A 26,652-nucleotide genomic window follows, 5' to 3' on the forward strand; every position below is an offset into this window, starting at 1 on the left:
AAATATTCATGTCAAAATCAAAGTAATGTGTTTTTTCTAAATCCCTTTTCTTTCACCCATCAACCTCCATCAATTGTATACATTACAAATAAAACATGCACTAAGAATTCGATGATGAAAATAAATATTCCCACAAGTTATTAATTACGTCACTATTTTAAGGATGCAATTCTGATAACAATTAACAAATTCTAGGTACTCTATTTTTTTCACAGAGAAACCAACCTGTCTCCCAGTACACACCCTGGCGCACGTTAGCATGGCACACCGAGCCCCCAAAAAAACGGGTATGATGAGTAGTGAACTCCAATTCAGCAAAGCCAACAAACCCCCCGCCCCTTCTTCCACCTCCCTCGATGCCCTCCGCCGCAAAACCCTAACCCGGTTCCTCTCAATGGCGCGAAAATCCTCGCTCCTCAAGCAATCCCTCGCCACCATCGTCGGTGTCCTCGTCCTATACGCTTTCCTCAACACCTTCCTCACTCCCGCCGCCACTTCCAAGCTCGAGAACGCCTTCCCCTCCTTATCCTCCTCCGCGTCCAATTTGATCTCCTCCGACGTGTTTGCTACCCTGGAAAATCAGCTTAATTTACCCGGAAAGCCCGTTAAAGTGTACCTATACGATCTCCCAAAGCGGTTCACTTACGGAGTCATCGAGCATCATTCGCTGGCTCGCGGTGGCCGGCCCGACGACGACGTTTCGAAGCTCAATTACCCGGGTCACCAGCACATGGGTGAGCGGTACCTGTTCCGGGACCTGCTCAAACCAGAATCGGAACGGGTCGGTTCGCCCGTTGAGAGGGTATTGGATCCGGAAGAGGCAGACTTGTTCTACGTGCCCTTCTTCTCGTCATTGAGCCTGATTGTTAACCCGGCGCGACCGGCTTCCCGGTCGGAGAAGCCGTTGTACAGCGACGAGGAGAATCAGGTGGCCTTGATTGAGTGGCTGGAATCGCAGGAGTACTGGAAGAGGAACAATGGCCGAGACCATGTGATCATGGCTTCGGATCCCAATGCTCTGTACAAAGTGATTGACAAAGTAAAAAATTGTGTACTGCTTGTTTGCGATTTTGGGCGGTTGAAGGAGGACCAAGGATCGCTTGTGAAGGACGTGATCGTGCCTTACACTCACCGCATCAACACTTACACGGGCGACATCAGCGTCGAGAAAAGGAACACCCTGTTGTTCTTCATGGGAAACCGCTTTCGAAAAGACGTACATTTTCTTTTTCATATTAAATTTCTTAACTTGATAATTTTTGTTGGTTATTATGATGAACTATCTTGTTGGTATGTTTGAAATGCTGCATTTTTATTAAGCATTGTGTGATTGCTGCTTGCCATCTAAGTCTATGAATTACGGATTTGAATATGAAATTATGAATCAAGGAACGTTATGGGGGTAAATGTTTGATATTAGGATCAGTTATCTGCCTGCCTGAGCTAATGTATGACTTTTGGGGCTTTTTTCGTGTTTGTGCAGGGCGGAAAGATACGTGATTTACTTTTCCAATTACTTGAAAATGAAGAGGATGTTATAGTAAAGCATGGAACCCAATCCAGAGAGAGTCGACGGGCTGCTACACGTGGGATGCATACGTCGAAGTTCTGTTTGAATCCGGCTGGTGATACTCCATCAGCCTGTCGACTTTTTGATTCTATAGTTAGTTTGTGTGTGCCTGTGATAATCAGTGATAGCATTGAGCTTCCATTCGAAGATGTTATAGACTACAGAAAGATAGCAATATTTGTAGAATCCAATGCAGCTTTAAAGCCAGGATTCTTAGTCTCAATGCTGAGAGAAATCCCCACTGAGAGAATTCTGGAGTACCAGACAGAGCTAAACGAGGTTAGTCCAAAATCTTTGTATTATGGGATTTGATTTGCCTTTTCTTTCCGTTGTTTATTATTCTGCTACAATTCTTGTTCTTTGTTTTTGTAACTTATACATTCTGTTTCAGCATTGTAAGGAAGCTAAGGTATATAAACACATGAGCATACATAGGGAAACTAATGCAAACTGATACAGGATTTGCATCTCATCTGTTAGACCATACATATGAGTGTGTCTGAGATGTAAACCTGTACTTAGGTCCTCACTTTTTGAACTGGAATGGTTGCATCAATTTCTGTCTTTTGTTCACTTCAAAAAACAGAAGGGGGCAAAAAATAGTTGAGTTTTCGTGCCTAGGAAGGTCTTTTACATGGTAAAATCATGACATCTTACATACTCTGAATCCTTTCTCTGGCCACTCTGAAATTCTCGGTTACTTTGTGGAAAAGTGTTGTTGATGCATAAGAGTTTTACAATTGAAGTTTTTGTGCATGTTATGTGACCGCAATTTGGTGTATGAAGATGGTACAAAATTACTGTCATCTATTAAGTAATTACAGTGCACAGGTAATGCCAGTGGAAATTACTATTCCGTACTAATCTGAATTTCATGATTTAGGTGAAGCATTATTTTGAATATGGAGAACCAAATGGAACAGTGAATGAAATCTGGCGCCAGATCGCACAGAAGCTCCCCTTTATCAAATTGACAATCAACCGTGAAAGGCGACTTGTCAAGAGGGATTCAAATGTGCGAGACTGCTCTTGTCCCTGCTCAAACCAGACCGGGATGATAACTAGCCTATGATGCCACTTTCATCAATGAGAGACTATATTAACCTGAGAACTCACTCTGTCAGTCATATGGATCTTCATATATAGATCAGAAAGCCTTGGATCGACCATTTGCCGTTAAGGATTAGCTTATGCATCGTCGGAAGAGTGATTAGCAGTCGCTACTTTGTTCCAAGCTGCAGCTTTATGCGGGGTATAGCAAGGCTGAATGACACACGCAGTTCTTTCTTTCACAGATGGGGGGTTTTCGATACTGGAACCTTATACAATTTGTTGTACTTGCAGATACTGTTGTGGTCATGAAGAATCAGCAGCTGGAAGTTAAATTAAATTACTTGTAACTTTAATTCATTTGTACATTGGTAGATAATAAAAATCATATTTGTTTCATCTTTTGTCTTGCCTTGCATTCGTAAACACGTTGCGATCTCAGCCATTTGTGGCAACATTCATATACTGAAACAAAAGAGAACCATGTTTCCAGTTCAGTCACATTATCAAGACTCAAACAAACAATACACAAACTGAGTTTGGTAAAAGGCCTCCGGTTATTATCTCTTCTAGTCGTTTCATCTCTTCTGGTCGTTTCATCGAAGTGTTCTAACATCCTGCGTAAGGAACTCCCCACAACACGTTCATCATATCACATGAAGATTAAAATTTGTGGGTGTGCCATCAGCTTCAGATCTTCAACCAGGCGGCCATTTCAGCTGTCTTCCGCCAAGGACGTGCAAGTGGAGATGATAAACGGATTGACCTGGAGGGAGCGAGACCATGAATGATTGAACGACCAACTAAGCATTGCACAACCATGGACGGAAGGCACAGAGATATGGAGATGGAAACTTACATGCTTCTGCACCATTGTTGATAACCACCCGAAATCCGTCAAGAATGCCTTCTCTCTCAGCCACAATTTTCGCAGCATGGAGAAGTTGGCCTAGTATTTCCGTGTGCCTTGGTTCAGCCTGCAATGACAGAATGCGCAAATCAAACGAAAGCGTTTCCACTCTGCAGACTATGAACCATTTAAAAGTGCTACGCATAACACATGCTTTGAAAAATATAGGGTCTTAACAGGAAAAAAGTAACTAGTAAAAACAAATATTGATTGATGATGAAAGAAAAGGCATGTACGATGGCAAAAAAAGGCCGGAGATTACCTTTCCCAGGCCGGTTAACCCATCCCTGAACTTTGGGATGACTAAAACGTGAACAGGAGCCTGCGGATTGATATCACGGAATGCCAGGACCAGATCATCCTCATATACAATGCTTGATGGGATTTCCTTAGCTATGATCTTGTCAAATCTGCAAACATGGCGGAAAACTTTGATAAGAAATCATTGTTTTAACCGTACTAAATTTCCATTCAGCTTTTACCCATTTCAAATTTTCAGTGCAAACTGCAAAGTAAATAACGTTTAAAAAAAAATAACGTTGCAAATTCGACAGTAATGATTGTGATAAGTTTTTTTCCATGAAATTTTGAAAAAAAATGAGATAAAATCAATGAAGATGAAACATAAGAATATTGCCACTTTCTCACTTGGGAGAAAATTTCCCCAGTAGTTCCTTCCAATTTAGCACCAACTTCCCATGTTTTGACGGGTTAAAACTCAATAAGTTCAATTGGAAGTTCCAGACTCAAAAGGTATGCTATGAACTTGAATGTGAGATCAAACCAGTTTTACTAGGTGAAGGAATCGGATGATACATTGTTGGAGCTCCAGTGTCGGCATTCACTGCAGCTACTTTTGCAGCAGCCTCCTCGTTGTTTGTAGCGCTAACACGGCACAGGGATCTAACAAACATACGGGACAGGTAGTTATATACTTATATTCAAGTCACCAAAGGACAAGCAAACAGACATTGAAGTTGGTTTCAAATGACACATACATAACAGCTTCAAATGAACAACAAATTAATATAGTAAGATTATAGAACTTCTTCAACAACCGATCACCGCGTAGGTCATTTGCAGCTAAACAAGAACACAACTGACAATTAGATTTGGCACCGGAATCAGATAAAAGTATGAGACTTTCGACCAAAAAACATCTTGAAAGGCGAAAAATTTACCAATGTCAAACAACACCCCAACAGTAATTTACTCTACAAAAAGGCTTGTGCTTGTGGCACCTCCTCAAACAAATACAAAAGAATATCCAAAGGGCCATCTTTCACTCATCCTTAATTTTTAAATTAAAAATTAACAGATACCCAGGTGAAGATTACGGTGAAAGCTGAGAATATCGCAATGAAATTTGAGAAATTTGAGAAATTTTCAATTGAGAGAGAGAGAGAGATAGAGAACCTGCGAGAGTGGAGAGGAAGAAGGGAAGTTGTGAAATTGGGGTTCGAGGCTTTCACTGTCACAAAAGCTCTCACAGTTGTTGCTGCACAATTCCTGTTCCAAAATTTCAAAACCAAAAATTCTAAAAAATATACATCCTAAACCAACATAGTGATCGAAAATTACAGATTTAAACAAGAACAGCAATAAATTAAAAAGTACCTAAACAGAGAGAAGGAGGTGACTGCAGCAGTAGCCATTGGAATTTTCACTGCCTTTCGAGACTCAGGTTTTTAAGCTCACTCTGCAATGCAATACCCACAAAATGAATTTCTCAAGTAAATAATTAATTAAAATTTAACATATAGGAAATTGGGCTGCATCTGGACCGTCCAAAAAGACCAATAAAACTTTCATCCAACGGCTCTGATAGAGTCAAGGGACTATTCTATCACAACCCCTTTTCATTTTTTGTGGAAGATATAAATACACAGAAAAAAGATAGAGGCTTTATTTGCAAAAGGGTGCAGAGATTGCAGAAAAAATGGCTCACTTTGTTATGCAAGTTCCAAACAGCTTGAGAAGCTTCACTGTTTCTGCTTCTCTTTCATCCAATGGTACCAAAATTAAACCCTCTATTAGTTTTATTAGAGTATAGATTTTATTGCTAATTGGCCACTTAATTTGAGTCTTTCTCTTGTAAAAATGTTGACTTTGATGGGAATTAGGGGCTTGTAGTAACTTAGCTGTTTACAAGCATTCACTCTTACACTCGAGGTTCTGAGTTCGATTCTCCCCTTCCCCGCTACTGTTTTGATCAAAAGAAAATACTTCGATGAATTGTTTTGAACTGATACTTTGATGAAGATTAACATTTAATTTTTCAGGGTCTACTCCCTTGAGTTCTGGGGGGAGCAGTGGAGGTGGTGGTGGGCCAGTGATACTGGAGCTTCCTCTGGATAAGATAAGGCGGCCATTGATGAGAACCAGAAGTAACGATCCAAACAAGGTTCAAGAGCTCATGGATAGCATCCAAGAAATTGGTCTTCAAGTACCTGTAAGAACTGCTAAATACCCCAAACTTTTAAATTTACTATGTTGGGTTTTGTACTTTCTGTTTGGTTTCCTAGAAAGTGAGGAGAAAATAATTTGCTTTGCATATGATTTATTTTGAAGTTTTCACTTTTGAGTACCATGGTTACCCCGCCTTTCTCAAATTTTAAATATCTGGCTGTGTTCAATTAATTGTGGTATGCAATGCAATGCTTGTCCTTAGACATAGAAAATGGACTTGTTGAGATGATATCAGTATTATTATGTGCAAAGACGATTATTATTTAAGTTTCCGCTCGATCAAGTATGGATTTTATAGTTAACAACGAATGAAAATGAGGATAACATGGGGCGAGTGAGCAATTGTATAGTGTGCCTCACGCTGATTAATGGAAGTTTTCAGTTCATCGAAAGAGTAAATCTTTGTGACTAATTTGTTCTTATTGTCGAATTTGAAGCTGGTGTTGGAACCAAACCATACTAAAACATTAGGGAGTATGAAGGTAGTTGTCTTAACTTGAAGGATTCTGGTCCACGTTGGTGGAATATTGTTGCTATGATTTATCAGTCTTAGATTGCCTTTCTTCCTTTTCCAATTTCTCTTAGGAACTACACTTATTTCTGCTATTTTGTTTGACAAGAAACTCAGGGATTACAGTTATGTAGGACAAAACCAAATAGAACATATAATTTGGACACTAATATTCCAGGTTTTTTTTGTTGGAAATATATAGGCATTCTCAAGTAGGCTTTCTATAAAGAATACGATACATGAATATGTAATGATAAGTTAACATGCGGTATGAGGCCATAGGTAGCTGAAGCTTTTGTATGTTGTCATTACACGTTGATGCTTCGATCATCTCTCGCTAGATGACTTTGAGCATTAAAGATTCGGCTTAATTGCTGCGAATAACTTTTGGATATGTGTTGATGTGTAAATGTGTATACGTTTTTAGAGTGCAAGTATCTGCTTTCAATTCCTGGATCATATGCTTTCGTCTGACTTGACGTGCTAATGCAGATTGATGTGCTTGAGGTCGATGGAGTTTATTATGGTACGTGCTTATCACTATTCTAAGCTATGAAGGGTTATTATTCTCTCTATTTCTTCCTTACAGATCATTGGACTCTGTTCAGGACCCAATTTGTTTGTACCAGAATTTTATAGCCGCACGCACATGTTTTTCAGGATCATAGCTGACGATTTGGTCATGTTTTGGTAGGTTTCTCTGGTTGTCATCGCTACGAGGCTCACCAGCGCCTTGGGCTCCCCACAATACGTTGCAAAATTAGACGTGGAACAAAAGAAACTCTCAGGTAATGTTGTTGCCTAGTCTTCTTAGTGCTTAATTGTTTAGGTTTAGGTGTTATTTCGATTAATTCGCATATAATTTTTCTTCATCTTGCAGGCATCACCTCCGCTGACTCTCTGTGGGTAGTCTGTCGGAGTGAATTTGCAGCATTTACCAAGTTAATCAGCTATGGCATCGATTATCTTGTGCCTCCACTTGTTTATACAAAATCTTGTCAATAATATGTATTGTTTACAAGGTTTACTCTTTGTGGAAGCTGCTGTTATCCATAATGTCAATGCAAATCTTTGTTGCTTGGTTCTGTTTTTCTTCAACTAAACAGAAATTGAAATCATAGTAAATAACGACGAATGTTGACTCTGGTCGCCCGGACTTGGGGATGTCCACTCCATGTGCTCGCCGTAATCGTGTCTTCGCTTTTTGTTTCAGATAGAGTAGTGTACAGGGTTTTGGAGGAGAGCTGAGTTCCAAGGAGATGAAAGAGATGTTTCCAACATGTTTTGGTTTTTTCTAGTCTAGTTGAATAAGAAAAGTGAATTTTACACACCTTTTTTTCACCCCGCATTCTCGTTTCTTTGTGCGAAAATCATTTCCCGTGAATAAAGAAGCCCCAACGCCGAGTATTGACTTGCATAGGATTTAATTTGATTTCTGTCTTAATATTATTGGTAATTTTTATACAGAAACAAAATATATAAAGATATACAATTTGTCAAAATTTGTATGAACTAGCCCCTCTCTCTGTCTAATAACTGAAGCGTTGAAAGAATTCCAGAGTAGATAAATTACCATCCCTTTTACCCCTTAACTCGTGTTCACTTCGTTTTTTTCACTTGTAGGATATTGGACCGGATCTTGAGACAGCGAACCTCGGTAGCGGGCTGGGGCCGGTACTCCCTGAAGTTGAGCCTTCCACAAACTTGAGTTTACTACGGCTTGAGCTGTAATCTAAAGGCCCGGAACGACGAACATTCCGCAGCCTGCTTTCTGTGCTCCGTAAGCTTCCGCTGTCAGCATCATACTCCTGGCCATGGGATGATGATCCCTTGAAATAAGTTGAATCATACTGAGTGGAGTCGCCGTGAGGATGTCGCACTCCAGGAGAAGAATGTGAGAGCGATGCAGCAGGTGAATGGCGGGGTGAACCACTAAGTAATGCAAGTGGCATCGATGGAGAGTTTTCGTAATACTGGCTGTATATCGAGCGAAGAATGGCGTATGGAACATGGGATTCCAGAGAGCTTCTTGGAAGATAAGGAGAGATCTCACAAAGTTGGTCTAGGAAGATTAGCTGTGCAACAAGATGAGATCTGTGAAGAAGGTTGAAATCATTAGCAGCTTGCGCAGGTTAAGTAGGAGAATCATAGACAATGTACATGACCCATGAGCAAGCAAGTGAAATCTTGTCATGACAGTCTTTATGTGCATTCAAATCACAAACAAGTGAGAAGAGAAAAAATGAACTTACCGGTTAGTTTCATTCCATGAATCCAGTATAATGCCTGCAGAGAATTTGACGAAGAGCTGCATTGTGGATTTTATGCTCGCCTCAGCTGAAGAACGATTTTGCATTTCAGTGTCCCCTGTATCGACAGCACGTCCATTTGAGAGAGATTGTCTTTGTTGATGCTCACGCTCCAGTCTAACAAACTCACTTCCTGCAATTACAGCAGTAATGCACCTGCCAACAAAATTTGTCCATGATAGGCATTAATACATTTTGGCAAAAGATCGATTATTTCTTAAATTAATGATCACAGAAGAACCAAGAAACTACATAAACAGATATTTTCCAATTGAACTTTACTAGTGGATTAGGTATGGGTTTGGATAATTTTCCTTTACGAACTTTAAGGACATAAGAATCCCATCTTGTATTCAGAAGTATCTAGCGTAAAATATAATTCTACTTAATGGTAAAAGTAAATGCAAGAGCACCTTGCCAAGCAGTGGATATTGTTGTTGAATCCCCCTGTGTCCACGTTGAAGGCAGTCGTATTCCAAATATTAGAAGTCATGAAGGTGGCAAATAAATAAGGCAAGAAGCTCCATGAACCATCGTTTGCACATCCAACCTCTTCTAAGATAAATCTCACCCATTGAGAATCATGATCGTAAACTACACCAAAGTTGTTTGCCACACCCCTCAATCTCCTGATTTCTATCTTTTCAGGTATTTCTTCAGGTATATGCTTAGCTATCCCAGTCAACAACGAATGTATCAAGGGCGCACCTTCTAAGAGCACAGCTCCAGAAGCTTCAGCTAGAAGTCTGTCAAAAGCCAAGGCCAGCCCAGCTTGAACGCAAAACCCAATCACGGTGTCTATATCGAGTATCTGCTTTATTGATGCGTCTCTTTCCATTCGGTCACCAGAATGCAGGCTGCCAGCAACTGCCTCTAGCACTTCACGGTTCGATCTCAATGATGTGTCAATACAATTCAAAAGGGCAGCAGTGTGTTCTTTCAGCATTCTGTCTAACCTGTCAACTCCATAGCCACCAAAAATCCGAACAAAGGCCTTCAATTCTTTGATATCAGTGACTGAATCAGCAAAATATCCACCAACAGGCCTCGTGCTCTTGAAGCATTTGTGAATTGGAGCAAAAAGGATTCCAGCGCCAGATATATCCTTGATTATATTTTCAATGTACCAGTTGCAAACAGCCTCAGTGGCTGATCCTGTGTGTTGCTCTGCTGGCTTCTCAAACAAATGCAAAGAAGAAACGGGTCCTGAGAAGGCCTCTGAGAGCAGAATTTCTCGAATACCTTGAGTTAGGTCCATGCTAATATGCTGCTCTGCCAGATGGATTATGCTTATGTGTCGCCGAATAAGTGACTCAAGAACAGAAGGCCGTTGGAGATCAGTATCAGTTTTCAGTGCCGAAAGAAATCTCCTCCTAAGGTTCCCAAGGATGCATTCTCTCATGTACTGTGAATAGAATAATTGGTACACTTCAGTGGACTGCAGGAATCGCGTAATCTTGTGATTGAAGAAAAAAGAGTATGCCTTACCTCCCTTAAGACAAAAACATGGTTTAGCACACATATTGGCTCCATATCGTTCAAAACCAAGCATAAATTGGTCAGTCTCTGCACTGCAGCTTCTAACCTGCCATTACCAGGAGAAAGAAAACGCACTGTTAGCTGTGTCAAAATATTGGTGACTCTGAAAAAAGGAAAAACATTTTTGCATGAAACTATGATGATTACGGACTTACATTTTGATAGAAGTATTATTTTCAGGATGACTTTCCTGACCAGGAAAAAGGAAACCAGATGCTCCCTTCGGAGATTTAGCTGAAAGATTTGATACTCTGGATGCATAATTCATATAATACGCTGCCTGCTCTGGAAGAAGCTGAAAATTTTCACAAAATTAGTTTTGTAAAACATAACCAATTCAACTGTTTCTTATTTCCTGGTATTTCAACATTAGATCAGATAAAATTGATTACCTGGATCTCAAGGGCACCGAATCCTCCTTCAGAATCAAGTATGTTGATTAATCCCTCGAGTCCTCCCATTATTGATTCAATGAGAGATTCAACATAAAGGACAGCATCCCTGCCAATTTTAGTTACCTGCTTGCAGTAAACAGATCATTTCTAGTCAAATGCATCCATGTACATGCTGAAACAACTTAAGCTATACTATCGTAACATCATCATAACATGCTTGATTTTGTCTGAACAAATGAAGACTCAGTAATGAATTTTTTATGATAGTATGTTGTGACCGTAGATATTTCTAGAAACTTTTAAGGGGAGGTGGAGGAAATTGAATTTATGAATCACCTCTTCTGGAACAATGGGGGAAGCACATTCTGGGAAACTACTTGCAATGCCAAGCCATGCACAGCAATGCTGTGGGCGCCCTTCTGGGCCAAACATAGTGTTCCTGAAGACCTATTCAACAATTTTAATTGCATCAAGTAATTCTCTATGCTAAAGAGTAAAGAGGAGCTTGGCAAACCAATTACAGGTCAAGAGAGCAAGACTTACTGCTGTAAGGTGCTGATGGTAAAAATACAACTTCTTAATACTCGCATGCTTTGATAATTGAGATTCGAGTTCATCAACACATCTGATTTGAGAAAATACAAACACGTTATTATTGTCACTTTGACACATTCAAATGCACGTGCACCCATGTGTTAATCTATCAAGAAATGTTAGAAGTTGAAAGCAATTATTTACTTCAGGAACTGCTTAACAGATATTTCCAGTGTCAACTATCTACTGAGAAACTTTTAAATCTTATTTAACTTCTCGAGCAATAGCAAATTCACATTTCAGGTAAAACACTGTGCTACCCGGGCTCCTATATGTAATATAAAAAAAGTTAAAAACATCTTCACGCGTTTTCTTTAACTATCCAAGAAGACTCATACATCGTAAGACTAACACTCAAGAACAAGGGAATCACTTAGAAATAGCTACTAGTAATCACCAATAAGGTTTTAATTATCATTTTCTCCAACTGTTCCATACATTAGTAACTCGTAAGAATGTTTAGCTGCGTCGATGTAATTAACTAATTGCAATGATGGACTACAAATTCACATAATGGCCAAAACCAAGTCAGAAGGAGCACCTGGACCAATTGTATGCAGCATTTCCTTCCGATAATAAGCCTTCTTTCCCAGTAGAAACTGTAGCTTTCTCCAAATGTCTTATGTTTATAGATGATCGGGAAGATGTGACTATCATCAATATTGATAACCAATCCTTTCGGAATTCCTGCTTAGGAATCACAAGATTAGCGCTCATTTAAAATGTATAAGAAAATAAAAAACCTAAATAATTTAAGAACTAAGATACTAGAGTGAAGAGGACAATATTCAAAATGATAATTTAAATAGAGCGATACCATGAGGGATGAGTTAGAATATGCTAAGAAATAAAAGTAAAAACGACTAAAAGTGAATAGACTTTTATAGTCCTTACAGTCCTTTAATTCATACCAACCAACAAGTAGTCTACACCTATTTCAGCACTTAGATGTGTATTAAAGTGATGAAATAATAAATGGGAAACTTTATCTCCAAGTGAGGTGCCAAATAAGCATAAGCAAGGATATATCAGAATCTACAAGAAATATCTATTCGGCATGCAAAAACCAGGAGAGATTAATTATAAAGATAATTGAGCATAGTATGCAGATGTCTTACAGTTAGATCACATGTAATGGCAGATACATTTTCACCCTGTGGTTTTGGTATGTTTTCAAGGTGCTGAACAATCTGCTGAAAAAGACCTTTCAAGCTTGAATCTAAGTCAAGAGCCACCATCCCAGGGGTATTCAACAAAGACCGGATTCTAACAGCACAAGAAGAAAGGTATGATAATGCATAACCTCGAATCGCTGCACAAGAAGAAATACCTTAATACGGTAATATAAGTATATACAGAAATTATCATATTTCCTCCATTGATAATAAATTATTAAATATATACATGAAGAATTCTTAATATAGAAATTATCACATTTACTCTATTCAGAAAAATGGCATGGCAGACAAAGTTCAAACTAACCTGCAATGTACTTGCGTACTAAACAGCATAGATGGTCCATTCCATCTAATAAGAACCCAATAGTTGGATCACTGGGGTCCTGCAAATGGAATCGCAAAAGTTAAAGTCAAGCAAATCATTATCAGGTTAAAATATAAAAGACTGATCATGATGGATCTCAATAGATACGGGAAAATATGGCTTACTATGTCAACAGGTACCATTCGAGTGGTCTTTGATTTTGATGACACAATCCCAATATGTTGGAAATACCAGATGACCTCACATTGAGCAAAAGCCAAGGCAGAGAATACCATCTGTAGAATACATCAAATCATCATAATATTATCAACAAGTACTAGAGTGTATCATTGTGCAAAATTTTTAGCTTAAATTTTAAAAAGATGCAGTTTAGCATACCGTTTCAAAAAGCACATTAATAGAATCCTGCAATGAAAACGTACTTGTATGTTTGGAGCCAACAAGCTGGGCTGATCAGTGAAGAAAAGCGCCATTCTTCCAATCTCTTGCTTTAGCAATATTCTCCTCTCATGATGAATGGCATCACACGAGAGTAATGCTTGCTCATGCACTTCACTGCATGAAGTAACCATTTTAATATATTCAATGTACATGGTACCACAAACATCGTCAATCATAAAGAAAGTTCTTTTGATGGGAACTAAGAGCTACGTACGCATATTTGAAACATGAATATGGATATCACAACATGGGATCCATCCAAATGAGAACTTGTATAGGACAATTACAAGAGTGCTTTCATAGTTCCACAGGTTACTATGATGCATGGATTGACATAGGACACCATACGGATACACGAACATTATATAGGAAACCATTGATTGATATATGGTCCGTCCAAATGTACCTTATCATTTTCTCAACTTGCTTAGCTACACTATACTCCAGATCTGCTTCTTTTTGCTTCGTACGACCAGACTTTGCCATCTTCTTTGATTCTAAAATCAGTGGCAGGACATATAGCTGATAATCCTCATGCAAAAGTATATACTGCATGTTCAAGTCACAACAATTAACTACTGAAAATAGTGAAAGTATTTCAATGACAGAAAACTGACAGCAAGAATCACCTCATCCCTGAACAAAGTAAGAACCAGATTTTCTTTCAATACGACCTGAAATCCACAAAAGTGAAACAAAAATAAGGAATAAGACACATTATGCATGAAAATATAACAACAAGCACATACTGTCTAAAGAAAATTCCTAAAACAAATGCCCAAATATGCATATCTTCCCTTTCACTTAAGATATGCTCAATTCTATTGAATATTAAAATTGGCAAGAAAAATTAGAAATGAAACAGTGTAAGGTTTACCAGAGCAATGTCAATGCTAGTAACTCGAAGAAGCTCATCAGGACAAACAAGATACCCAAATAATACCCATTCACGATAAGAGGTGACATTTGCTAGATCCTGAGCTCTCTGGAAATGGAACATAACATTAACCATATAATGCAGTTTGCAATACCAATACTCTAAGAAAACATTCAGGTTGTCAATGTCTTACCATTGGGTGAGCAGAATTTGTAAGTATGTCTGGATATCGAGGATGATATGGACTTAAAAAACCTTCATTTCTGAGCTTTCTTGTATCTGTTGACAGAAAAATGATAGGTCCCACAGCCTCTAGCACCTGGAAAGGAAAAGTGAAATTTAATGGCAATAAAATCGTTTGTGCTAGACTTATTAATTACACTTTTTTGTTATAAATTATGACGTTTGGGAAGGGGGGAAACGTGGGACCTCCTCTTTCTTCCCCGGCCACAAAAACATAATTATCAAAACCAGTGATAAATTAAAGCAGAAACTAACCTCTCCAATACGTGGGCTCACAAAATTTAGGTCTTCTTTTAATCCTTTCAGCGGTGGATCATAACTGTCTATAAACTGAACCAACCTATTATCATCAGAAAAAAACATGAAGCCTGAAGTTTTAAGCATGAACAATAAGAACAGAGATTTCCCATTAAGAGAACTATCATATTGGGGGTAGAGCTGCAATCAAGCTGAGTCAACAATGATCTCAATAGAGCCCAAGCTTGCCACGAGCCTTCATGTTGAGCCTCAGATCAACTGACTCATGAACAGGTGGCAAATCACTCGGTTCATTTACAAGCCTAATTGGGGGGCAAATAAAAGATGTGCTACAGCTACAAGTGAAGCACAAGTTCTAAGAATAAAAAAGAAAGAGTTTTGTTCTCTGGTTATGTAATGATACATGGTATACCAGATCTACCTATTCATGCCTAAATATAACAATGTAATACTCTGAAGTTCCATATACTCAGTTATGCAGAAGACCCCATAATCACTAACCACGGGTTCATGGAGTCATTTCAAGAATTCCTTTTAAACATTTTCTGATACTCTAACAGAGGAAGTAGAATAATCATCAAACAAAATGAATGATAACGATATGCAACAAAAACAAGTAACTTGTAACTAAAAATAGTTCCTACCGATGATAAAAATCACAATCTCGGTCTCTTGACATGGAATGCAAAAGGTTATACATTTGTAGCATCATTTTCCTTGGCATCTGTTATAAGCATAGTGTTAGCAAAACAGCAAATATATGCATGTAATATGTTTACACGTATTTCTAACTATACGCATGTCCAGTTAAGATAAACCAATTAAGACTCAAAAAATGGACAGTAAACAATACTGAGAAAAAAAAAAAAAAAAGGAAGAAGAATGGAAATTAGCTAACCTTCTCTGAGAAAAGGTTCACGCGGACAAAGGAACAAAAGAGATCCATAAATGCATGTAGTATAAGTGAGTTCTGATGGGGCTGCAAAATACCGCGCAAAGTTATTAGAGATACCATGTAAAATCCTTTTCATCCAAGGAATAATGCAAGCATTGAGTTTATTTTGTCAAACTCCCATGTAAAATGTGAGATGTGACCTTAATTTACTTGTTCACTTGTTAAAAAACTCAAATGCATATAGTGGGAAGCTTTTTGTCAATTCATATCCTTGCTGCATGTCATCAAATCAGTTACATGAAACATTGCATTTGTTAGCCAAAAAGGTGTAAGATAGACATTGAGAAGCAGAGCTTAAATATTTCTGACTACAAACCTATATTTACATACGGCTACTTCTAACAAGCACTATGCATCTGTTTCCACAGGAATCGTGACACTTACTAATTAGACTACCCTGCTGTACACTACACACTCCCATTTGCTTACATAACAAGAAACAAGGTTTGTTCAACTTTTTCAATCTTCAACGTGTATCAGTGAGGGTATTAGACAGAGATATCAGAAAACCATAACTATTTAGCATCAATCCTATCCTTCTGGAGATCAATTTGTTTGGCACGGTGTCTAGGGTTAAAACTTGAAAGGGAAAACAATGTCAATATCATTGTTCCACCCAAAGCCTATAATTCATAGAGGTAAAATAAGTGATAATGAGACTCACCAACAAGGTAATAACTATGCTGCTCAGATCCAATATGAGTCGTAGAGCTTGTTCTCGGAATGCCATCAAATCAACAAGCAGCTGATTCATGAAAAAGAAAAACTATTATTTTATTGCATCTAACATGTGGTCGAAGTAAATCTATAATAGGAAGCAAGCCAGCGATTTGCAGACCATCTCTCAAATCAAAAGCACCACCACCCAACAAGAATAAATGATTTCAACTGTTTGTGCAATAGCTCCTGCACTAACCATTCATGAAACTGTTGTTGATAAACTTGCAACAAATTAAGAATTAGGTTTTAGCCCTTCAGCATCAATAATTGTTGATACCTAACGCCTTTGTGGTGATACCTACCATCAACTTAGTCAATCGCCAAAAACATATGCACTGGAAACTAATAGTTCTGCAAAAGCTTTTTATAGAATATGGAGGTAATGGAGGAATTGAAGCAAATAAAAATACTAAATTCATACCTGGATCCATGGTTCCAAGCTTTGTAAATGAAGTTCTGCATTGTCTTGCAAGGCATCCCAAGAAACCTTATCAACCTGCATCAATATTTTTCTATATTATCAATATTCAATTAGCAAAGTAACACTAACTAACAAAAGAATATCTAATATTTAAATGAAAATAAATCCACTCTTACGCGTTCAAGCTGTAGTTTGCTATAATGTTCAGGGAACTTCTTTGAGAGTAACAAGCAAATTCTTGGATGGTTGGGGAACACACCGGCTTTCCAAAATGCTTCTGAAAATACATGGCCAACTGGATCCGGGTAATCCAAAATTTGGTTCAGCCTATACATTTTAGCCATAAGACCTTCTGCCACTTCAGTTACTTGAACTACCCACTGGATGTTCAAGCCTTTGTGGGACCCGCCTGAACTGTGGACCTGTTCATCAGGACCTGAATTCCTGGAGCTCCTCGAATTCATTGGAGAAGTTGTCTCTGGACCCAAATATTCAGTCCATCTTGATGGACCCTCCCATTCTTGGGATCGCACAGAAGTTGGGGACAGTGATGAATCTTGGCTAGAGAAATGTTGCCTTGATTTTGCCATTGGTGAGTAATCAGAACAAAACTGCATTTCATGTTTTGGTTTAAAGTCAAAATATTATAAAGAATAAGAAAGGATTTAAACTTGATATCTATGTTAAATTAGTCAGGAAAAACTACAAATAATTAGTTCATTGAATACATTTAAGATAACCAAATTTAATTTGTTTGATATGTATTTGAAATGAGTATATGAATTGACAAAAATAAACAAATGGACCGTGAAATATGGGGATAGAAAGAGTAACCAAATAATTTAACTAAGCAATGTTAACTAAATCCTAACTTTGGAATCAATCTCTCCAAATGGACCGTGAAACTACTATTTGTTTCTTAGAATTTCTCCTGCTCTACATATCCTTTCATGAATTGACAAAAATAAACAAATAAAGTAACAAAATTTGAAAAAGAAACTTAACATTCATTTTCATTCATTTTCTTCGTACGTTCCGGGCAACAAAATGAGGGGCAGAATCTTCCTTTCATTTCAAACAATACCGCTTTCCAGCTCCTTAGTACTAAAGCATTAAATTTTCGTTCACCACAAAGCTTTATTGCTTGCTCTTGCAGAATGGTTCCATTCCATATTTCATTTTGCAACGAATAAAAGCTCCGATTGAAAGATTAACAGACTTCAACAAAATAAGAAAACCTCTAGCACTCGACTATTTCCTTTTCGATACACCAGCAGCCAAAACCCTCCAAATAATTGAGTTTAAGCTAGCAAATTAGTAAAGCGACAACAATTTCCCGAAATGTAGAACATTTAGCCATTGTAACCAAACAGACACTATATCAAGCACATGAATCACAAAACTGCAAATGAAAAATTCCGCTTTTGGCCTGCTCGGAAAATGAGAGGAGATCGCACACTCAACTCAAGGGCATTGTCAATGCACTTGTAGTTTGCAGACTGTGTTCCCCTTTTTTCTTTCCAGCATTTTCTCGGCAGCCAAACAGAGCAAATACAGAGAGAGAGAGAGAGAGAGAGAGAGAGAGTAGCATACTAGCATACAAGTTAAAGCTGCGAACTTGAAAGGCAGAGCAGGTGGAGGAAGGCGAAGATCATCGGGAGCTCAGATCTGACCGTCTCTCTGCTGTGAATTGCGATTTGAGAAGCAGCTCTCCTCCTCTACGAGACTGAATGCAGTTTGGAGAGCGAGGAGCGGTTGGTCTAGTGCTAGAGGGAGAGCTGGGAATTTGGTTTAATATATTTATTTAATTAAAAAAATGATTAATTTTTTAATTAGCAAGTAATTATTTATTTAAGACAGGCGTGCTCGGTTTCTTTTCTTTCCTCTTCTCTTTTTTTTTTTTTTTTGTTGTCAAAATTCAAAAATAGAATTTCTTTAGCCAGAATAATAAAAAGGAAATCAAGACTTATACAATCTCATTTATGCGTTCTACGAATTGAACGAAAGATGTCATAGCATGCGCCATTCGATTATTCTCCTTACGAGAAAACACGAACTTCACAGATTCCTTACAACTTGAAGGTACCAAATATCATATAAAAGACAAATTATTATAGGGATAATAGCAGGGGTAAAAGAAATTTTGGGGTCATTGTTTTTCGCTTCTCTTTATACATTTTTTTTTTTTAATTTGTTCTCGGCAATGACATTTTTTAAGTCGTGACAATTTATATACAAGGTTTGAAACTCAAGTGATTAATGATGTTTTTCTCTTGCATTACTTCACACAAATCTTTAATTTCCCAATGTCGATCTTACAATTAAAAAATCATGTCTTTTCTTTCCTTGGATTAAATATTAGTTAACTCTAGCTCGATTTTTTTGTTTTTTTTTTAAACTAATAGAAAAGTTATATTAAATTCAAGGTGCAACATGACATTTTAGAGATGTACAATGGCATCATAAATTTTGGAATGCGTGGTTATGTTGATATACGTTCATAATCAGCACTACGCTATGTTGATTTGAATTGTCTTCGATAATCTTATTCTAAAGATACATCTCCCTATTTAAATAGATGAAGTCATATAATAATTTGTGTTTCTTTTACAAGAAAATAAGAACTAGAAAACAAACTCACGACGACAACTTAACTACAATTTACAAATATGAATATTGAATAAATGACGCGAAATAAATTGCGCCCAAACATTCTCACACGATTGAAAATAACTTGTTACAAAATTATTTTGAAGTTCTTTGAAATTATAATTATTACATTATAGGCAAGAATATGACAATATTAAAATTTTGCTACATATTAAATTTTTACATTATTTATATACATAAATATTAAGATGATAAATATGATTATACCTATAGATCTTAATTAGTGGCACACATGATGCTGCTACATATTAAAGTTTGTTAGATATTTATATGGATAGTTTGGCTCACAAGATGTATGTTTGTGGACTTGTTCATCTTTCTAGCTGTGTGTTAGTGCCTTGTGCGTATATTAGAAGGATGCACTCCTTGTTTTATGAGGTGGAAGACATACTTGCCTTGGACGTTAAGCAACCATCATTGTTTTCTAATTATCATTTTTTTTATTTCCTTCAAAATTAGTGGGAATTGTGAGAGATTATTGCTGGACGCAAAAGCTGCAAAAGCTGCAAAAATCGGCTATAATAATCCAAAGATTTATTCCAATAATCATGATTATCTTTACGGCCGTCAATATTATGATGGTAATTAAGTTGTCTAATTGGGATTAGTTCGCAGGTAAGCTAACTATATTGCTATACCGTATGCTTGGGCTATGCTGACGTCACAAATGGAGCGGTATGACTTCGAGATCAACTGATTGGCATGATAAAATGGGTCGGGTTGGGCCGATTTTGAAGTTTATTGATTGGGTGGGACTCAAAAAGCAAAATTGATCAAGCTAAATGTAGCTTTTTATGGGTCCGAATTATATTTGGACCTTGAATGATCATGGGTCCGAGCCAATTTGGGTTCCAAAAATGCTACGGCAATCGTCAAGGGGGAGGGTGGGTTGAAACTTGGAGAGATTTTTTAGTATATGCCCGGAGCATACGGCGGTACATTGCATGTGACGTGTTAGTATAAGTGTTTAGATAATTATGTTAAAAAATTAACAACTTGAAAAAAAAAAAAAAAAAAAAAGAGCCTTTTCTCTACTTATATAATGATACGTATCCATCTGTGTTTCGGACACAATGAAAAATTTCTTGAATTGAAGGAATGCTAACTTCCTCTTTTAGATAAGGGATGGAGATTACCTGTCAATTTTGCTTATAACCATTAGACGCAAAGATAAGAAATTAATCTCAAAGAAACAGTTTTTGACAAAAGCTACAAAGTTTTCACTTCAGTGGACATTACTATTTTGAGAGACTACCAGCCAAAATTTGGTAGTTTTTTACAACTCTCGTGTTTGTAATGGAGTGGCGCACTCAGTTGCTTCCAATATTTATAGGGAATTTTAGCGAAAAACTCTTGGTACTGTTCACATTAACGAAAAATTATATTTTTAAACTAAAAAATCAATCATCGTACTTCATTTTACCCTTTATTTTATCTTTATCATTAAAAATCAAAATTTTCAAGCCATTTTCATTAGTTTTCCTATATTTTTAGTCATAAAAGTTTTTGACAGTGAAATAGGGGGACTTGTCAATGTTTTAATTTTACAAGTAAGTATTTCGATTAGAATATATTAAGTTTATATACATAACAATTTCCTTCAAATGCAAATTCACCATTGGATCGTACCAGGAGCAAATAATTCAATCAAGAAAGAAGAAAATACAAGAATTATATACATGCAATGTAAACAATTACATACACACGGATTTACCGCTACAGTGATGTCCGGTGCCGATAACACAAGAACATGTGGAAAAAGGTTAATACATGTTTTTACATAATTAGCATGAGTGACGATGAATTCTTCTCATGCAAGTCCTCTCTTTTTGTAATGAGGTCACACATGCATGAAATATTAGGATGTGACATCCACACACCCCATTTTACTTCTCACACATTTTTTTAACTTTCGGCCGTCGGATCAGATGAATGGAAGAAGATCAACGAACATAAATTATCAAGGGTATGTGAGAAGTAAAATAGATTGTGTGGATAACACATCCTAAAATATTATTCATTGTCCATGACATCTTCATCGTGGACATTTCCAAAAGCTCCGAGCAAAGCCAATGGCTCAACTTTTATTTGCGTTGATTTTGCAGTCGGTTTTAGGTGTTTTCTTTGTTTCTATTTATCGTTTTCTGAGTTGGTTGCATATTCTTCTAGTGAGCGACAACAAGAATTGTTTAACAAAATTGATAATCTTGCATTATAATAATATTTTTTTAAGAAATCTCGACGGTTCGTTGTGACTCTTTATTTAAAAAAAAAAATCAAAGTTCACATCTCATAGACTAGTAGTGGGACCATGGTGTTTCCTTTATCAAATGGTTGTTTTTTTTTTTTTTCTTCTTTTTTTTGTCAGTTTTCCAAATGGTATTAGGTAGAACGTAATCATCGACGAAGACTTCAAACTTCCCATTGACTAAGACGACTTCTTGACTTATGTTCTTCTTTAACTCAGTTGATGAGCAAGACTCGATCACTCAGGTATTATCTCCTCCTCTCTTGATGATTTCTATAATTTAGGTTTACTGTAAAAAAAAATTTATATTCGAAATCATGAGGTTTAATTGAATAATTCAGGTTTATTTTGGGGTTTAATTTCCACATTTTTGCAGATTTTGTTAACATGGATCGTATGATGAAGGTAACTCCAGCATGTCCTTCCAGTATGGTTGCTTATCTGATCCTTGTTTGGTCCAAGGCCATGGAGTGCTGCTTACTGCCCACGAAACGATTTCTCGTGTCGGTAGTCGACGGATTCTTCATACGTTTCTTATCAAAACCCGTGACGCTGCAGATCGAAGAGTACCACGGCACGAGCACGCGTAACAAAGTCTACGATGCGTTAGATCTTTACTTGAAAGACAAGATCAGCCCTTCAGCTCGGCTTCTCAAAGTTTCGCAAGCTCGTAAAGAGACTAATTTCACCGTCCAGTTTTCGAACAACCAAGAGTTTGATGACTTGTACGAAGGGATCCAGCTGAAATGGAAGTTCATTTCCGTTTCCAAGAATTTCAAGTACAATCCAACTTCTTCTTCATCAAATAACAATGTTCCAGAGAAAAAACAATACTTTGAACTCGTGTTTGACTTGCGACACAAGGAAAAGGTCATGAATTCTTACTTGCCTTATGTTATGGAGAGATTCAAGGCTATGAAAGATGAAGGCAAAGTTGTGAAGCTGCATACACTTGTGAGGTTAGATGCTTTTAAGATCAGATGGGAGGCAATCAATCTCGAACACCCGGCAACGTTCGAGACAGTGGCCATGGACCCGGAGCTGAAGACTGCGGTTGTGGAGGACTTGGACAGATTTGTGAAGAGGAAGGAGTTCTACCAAAGAGTGGGAAGAGCTTGGAAGAGAGGGTATCTTCTATATGGTCCTCCAGGAACTGGAAAGTCGTCCCTGATAGCTGCCATGGCTAATTACCTCAAGTTTGATGTCTATGATTTGCAACTTACACATTTGAAAACGGATATGGAATTGAGAAAGGTGTTGCTGGCAACAACAAATAAGTCAATCCTTGTGATTGAGGACATCGATTGTAGTCAGCCGGCGGTTCAAGATCGGAAACAAAATAATTATGGCATAAAAAAGCCCGAGTTTGAAGGCAACCAGGTTCGTAAAATAAGATATTGCAAATGATAATTTAGTATTTGAGGTCATAAAATAAGATATTGCTCAGTAGTTGTGGTTTATCGTGTTAGCTTATATAAATTGGTGGTCAATTATCCGATTGATTAAATTTTTAGAGTTTAGTAGTTGTCTAACGCTGTTTTAAAACTTTTAGAGCGTAATATTTTACAAGTTTTATCTTCATCAAAAGATATGCAAGTGATTTAGCATTTGAGGTCATAAAATTAGAGATATTGTTCCGATGTGGTTTATTGTGTTGGCTTGATATAAATTATGATCAATTATCCGATTGCTTAAAGTTTTAAAGCTTAAGTGTATAAAATCTGTTCCAAGTGGGAGGGCTGCACTTATTCCATATATATCAAACCTACCCATAGTATAAAACAAGTTCACCAAAACTCGGTACAATGTTTTATATTCGGGATGACTTTTATAATCAGTACAATGTTTTATAACATGCATCATATATATATATATATAGGAAGTCTTTAAGGGAAGTGATCCTCATTTAAAAAAAAATGGGGTCATCTTCTTAACCGTTAGATTTGGTTTTAATGAAATCAAGTGGTTGAGATTCTGTGGCTTGCGATTTAATCTCAGACACAAAATTTCAATAAAGTCAAATCTAATGGTCAAGAAGATATTCTTATTTTTTTGCGTCTGAAAGCGCTTTTCATATGATTCCTTTTGCTTTTGTGCACAGCTTACCCTATCCGGACTACTAAACTTCACAGATGGGCTGTGGTCTAGTTGTGGAGAAGAGAGAATCATTGTATTCACTACCAATCACAAGAGCAAGCTCGACTCTGCATTGCTTCGTTCTGGACGAATGGACATGCACATCCACATGTCGTTTTGCACGTACGAGGGCTTCAAAACGCTTGCTTGCAATTATCTCAAAATCTGTGGAACCCACCCTTTGTATGAGAAGATTGAAACCCTACTGCAGAAAACAAAGGCCACGCCTGCACAAGTGGCAGAGGAGCTAATGAAGAGTGAGGAGGCTGAAGTTGCACTCCAAGGCCTCGTTACATTTCTAAAGGAAAAGAAGAACAGTGTGAAAGATGAATATGAGGATGATGACGATGATAATGATCATAAACAATTAACGTACTTTATTTGATAAGGGTCAAGGGATTCATCTTTTGTTTTCATGCCCTAGAGATAAGAATGAACGCCGCAAAACTGATCCATGTCTAAGCCACATCCTTTAGGATTTGAGCTCGAGGTGCTGTGGGTGAAGAGGACATCTTTAACCACCAGAGCAATCCACCACTTGCCTACTTTGATTACGCTACCAATTTTCACGTGCCCTTGTTCAATGAAGTTCCAAATGAAGGCATTCCAACTTGTTATTTAAAAAGGAAATGTTAAGAAATTTATTAATATAGTTGCTGCATGCATAAGTAGAACAGACCTATCTGTGGTTCTGAATCAAAAAATAATCTATCAATACATATTCCAACCCAATTAACAAGCTTCTAAGATCTCAATTGAGTTTAAATGTGATTTTAAATTACCACCCTTTCATGTATCCAAGTGTAAATCCGTATATACTACTGTAGAAAAACAAAAATACAATTACAATCCAACCTAATTAAAAATGGCTCGTCATCAATCTTTCAAATACACGCGTGTATGCACAAGTAACAAAAGAAAAATGAGACAAAGTAGCATTATCATCTTCTTCTTCCAATTGAAAGGCTTAATCATCTGGTGTACTTGAAACACAGCATTTTCTAGCCATGGATCCGGAACAGAAAAGAATGGTTTTGGAGGACTTGGACATGTATGTTGAGAGCAAAGAGTACTACCAAAGGGTGGGATGGGCTTGGAAGCAAGGGTACCTTCTATATGGTCCTCCAGGCACTGAAAAATCGCCCCTAGTAGCTGCGATGGCTAATTACCTCAAGTTCGAAGTCTACGATTTGCATCTCTCACATTTGAAAACTGATTTGTAATTGAGATAAGTGTTGCTGGCAACAACAAATAAGTCGATTCTTGGCACTGAGGACATAAAATATAAGCACAAAAACTGGTCAGAAGGTGGTCAGGTTAGTATTCTGCCATAAGAGATTTGGTTATAATGCTTTGGCATTTGCGGTCATAAAATGATTACTCAATTTGGGCAGATTCCATTAGGTATATGAAGCTTTAAATTTGATGTTTTAACTGCATGTCTGATTTCTTTTTGTGCGCAGCTTACCCTATCCGATCTACTAAACTTCACAGATGGGCTGTCGCCAAGTTTTGAAGAAGAGAGGACCGTTGTGTTCACTACCAATCACGAGAGCAAGCTATGCACATTGCACATCCACACCTCTTAATGCACGTACGAGGGTTTCAAAACTTTGGCTTCTATTTACCTCAAAATCTATGAAGGCCACCCCTTGTTTGAAGAGATTAAAACCTTACTGGAAAACACAAAGGTCACTCCTGCACTGATAAGCCATGAACATTTTGAAATCACTTTCAACAGTTTGTCGCTCACCACTATTGCATTATCCTGTTCGAATACGCTGGAAGAGTTGGGATTATCTCCTACTCTTCAACAGATAATTCCTTGCTATAATCTCATGTATTTTCAGTTTGTAATTTTGTTACTGGAGATAAGACTACTTGCACTGATTGATGTATGTAATACCTTGTAAATAAAACACGTACAACTCACTCAGGATTAACTGAGTTGAACTTCAGCATTCATCAGCCACATTTCATTTCTACTGATTTGATACTGTTCTTTCATTTATCTAGGAGCTAAAAGTCTCACGACAAAACTCAGAGTATGTTTGGTATTTTATTTGAATCCAATTATTTAAACTCAAAAACAATTTTTAAGTTTTAGGCTTTAAAAACTTGTTTGGTATTATTATTTTTAAAAAATGAACTCAAGATTAACTCAAAAATATAGTATATTCTTTAAAAACACAAAAAATGAGTTTTTAGAGTTTTTAAACTTAAACTTACTCATTTTTTTTTTCTCCCTCCTCCCCTCTCACTCCAAAGCTATCTCTCTACCCTTCTCCTTCATTTTTTTTTTACCTTTTTTGTCTCTCCTCCAATCCGCTCTCATTATTTTCTCGGTTTTTTCTACCACTCCTCTTCCTCTCACTTCTTTCTCTTTTCTCCAATTATCTTTTACTTTCTTTCCTCTTCTCTCCTCTTTCTCTCTCAACCCTCTATTTTTAGATCTCTTTGTCCAGTTTAAGTTGTAAAATTTAAAATTTTTAAATCGCATACCAAACAAGTTTTTGAGTTTTAAAGGAAATTGTTTTCAAGAAAAATAATTTCCATTTGATAGAATAATTTGAAGCTGTACTTTCATTTGATAGAATAATTTGAAGCTGTACTTTCCTTTGTTTGCAATCGTAAATGTAAGCCTCAAATGTCGGATAAGGACGCTGAGCTTCCAATGTGCATACCTTTGAAGATGGTAATAATAATATGAAGTATGAATACTTAACTACAGAAAAGTTTGATGACAAAACAATATTTGGTACTTTAAACACAGTACTGCAGAGGAAAGTAGGAGACAATACACAGTAGCAAATTTAAGGGGGAAAACTTAACT

The 26,652-nt window shown here is 37.3% G+C and overlaps 5 protein-coding genes across 5 annotated transcripts; 3 read left to right on the forward strand and 2 right to left on the reverse strand.

The window, feature by feature from the left end:
* Positions 1 to 216: 216 nt before the first annotated feature.
* LOC125476514 (probable arabinosyltransferase ARAD1) lies at positions 217 to 3,019 on the forward strand. Its single transcript, XM_048582739.1, has 3 exons — positions 217 to 1,216; positions 1,484 to 1,849; positions 2,454 to 3,019. Exons 1-3 carry the CDS (start codon positions 260 to 262, stop codon positions 2,640 to 2,642), a joined length of 1,512 nt encoding a protein of 503 aa, XP_048438696.1. The 5' UTR covers positions 217 to 259; the 3' UTR covers positions 2,643 to 3,019.
* Positions 3,020 to 3,050: 31 nt separating this feature from the next.
* On the reverse strand, positions 3,051 to 5,294 carry LOC125476516 (14 kDa zinc-binding protein). Its single transcript, XM_048582740.1, has 6 exons — positions 5,148 to 5,294; positions 4,947 to 5,039; positions 4,347 to 4,433; positions 3,793 to 3,940; positions 3,480 to 3,597; positions 3,051 to 3,386 (listed from the first exon to the last, which is right to left on the reverse strand). Exons 1-6 carry the CDS (start codon positions 5,183 to 5,185, stop codon positions 3,319 to 3,321), a joined length of 552 nt encoding a protein of 183 aa, XP_048438697.1. The 5' UTR covers positions 5,186 to 5,294; the 3' UTR covers positions 3,051 to 3,318.
* Positions 5,295 to 5,419: 125 nt separating this feature from the next.
* LOC125476517 (sulfiredoxin, chloroplastic/mitochondrial) lies at positions 5,420 to 7,595 on the forward strand. The gene is made up of 5 exons (XM_048582741.1): positions 5,420 to 5,542; positions 5,813 to 5,982; positions 7,003 to 7,036; positions 7,205 to 7,298; positions 7,391 to 7,595. Exons 1-5 carry the CDS (start codon positions 5,470 to 5,472, stop codon positions 7,404 to 7,406), a joined length of 387 nt encoding a protein of 128 aa, XP_048438698.1. The 5' UTR covers positions 5,420 to 5,469; the 3' UTR covers positions 7,407 to 7,595.
* A 322-nt stretch (positions 7,596 to 7,917) lies between these two features.
* Positions 7,918 to 18,540, reverse strand: LOC125476513 (protein NAP1-like). Its single transcript, XM_048582738.1, has 24 exons — positions 18,359 to 18,540; positions 16,942 to 17,376; positions 16,766 to 16,840; positions 16,289 to 16,369; positions 15,568 to 15,648; positions 15,314 to 15,393; positions 14,667 to 14,751; positions 14,362 to 14,487; positions 14,169 to 14,276; positions 13,921 to 13,965; positions 13,698 to 13,840; positions 13,273 to 13,405; positions 13,015 to 13,125; positions 12,830 to 12,908; positions 12,466 to 12,659; positions 11,889 to 12,034; positions 11,297 to 11,378; positions 11,090 to 11,200; positions 10,751 to 10,876; positions 10,514 to 10,653; positions 10,308 to 10,404; positions 9,233 to 10,224; positions 8,763 to 8,975; positions 7,918 to 8,604 (listed from the first exon to the last, which is right to left on the reverse strand). The coding sequence occupies exons 1-24, from the start codon at positions 18,362 to 18,364 to the stop codon at positions 8,124 to 8,126; spliced, it is 4,170 nt and encodes a 1,389-aa protein (XP_048438695.1). The 5' UTR covers positions 18,365 to 18,540; the 3' UTR covers positions 7,918 to 8,123.
* Positions 18,541 to 21,773: 3,233 nt separating this feature from the next.
* Positions 21,774 to 24,551, forward strand: LOC125476360 (AAA-ATPase At5g17760-like). Its single transcript, XM_048582354.1, has 3 exons — positions 21,774 to 21,928; positions 22,060 to 23,063; positions 23,785 to 24,551. Exons 2-3 carry the CDS (start codon positions 22,071 to 22,073, stop codon positions 24,202 to 24,204), a joined length of 1,413 nt encoding a protein of 470 aa, XP_048438311.1. The 5' UTR covers positions 21,774 to 21,928; positions 22,060 to 22,070; the 3' UTR covers positions 24,205 to 24,551.
* Positions 24,552 to 26,652: the final 2,101 nt, after the last annotated feature.

The sequence above is a fragment of a genome, unplaced genomic scaffold (genome assembly GCF_019419815.1).
Source record: "Pyrus x bretschneideri cultivar Hongxiangsu unplaced genomic scaffold, Pyrus_bretschneideri_v1 Contig19, whole genome shotgun sequence".
Lineage (NCBI taxonomy): Eukaryota > Viridiplantae > Streptophyta > Magnoliopsida > Rosales > Rosaceae > Pyrus > Pyrus x bretschneideri.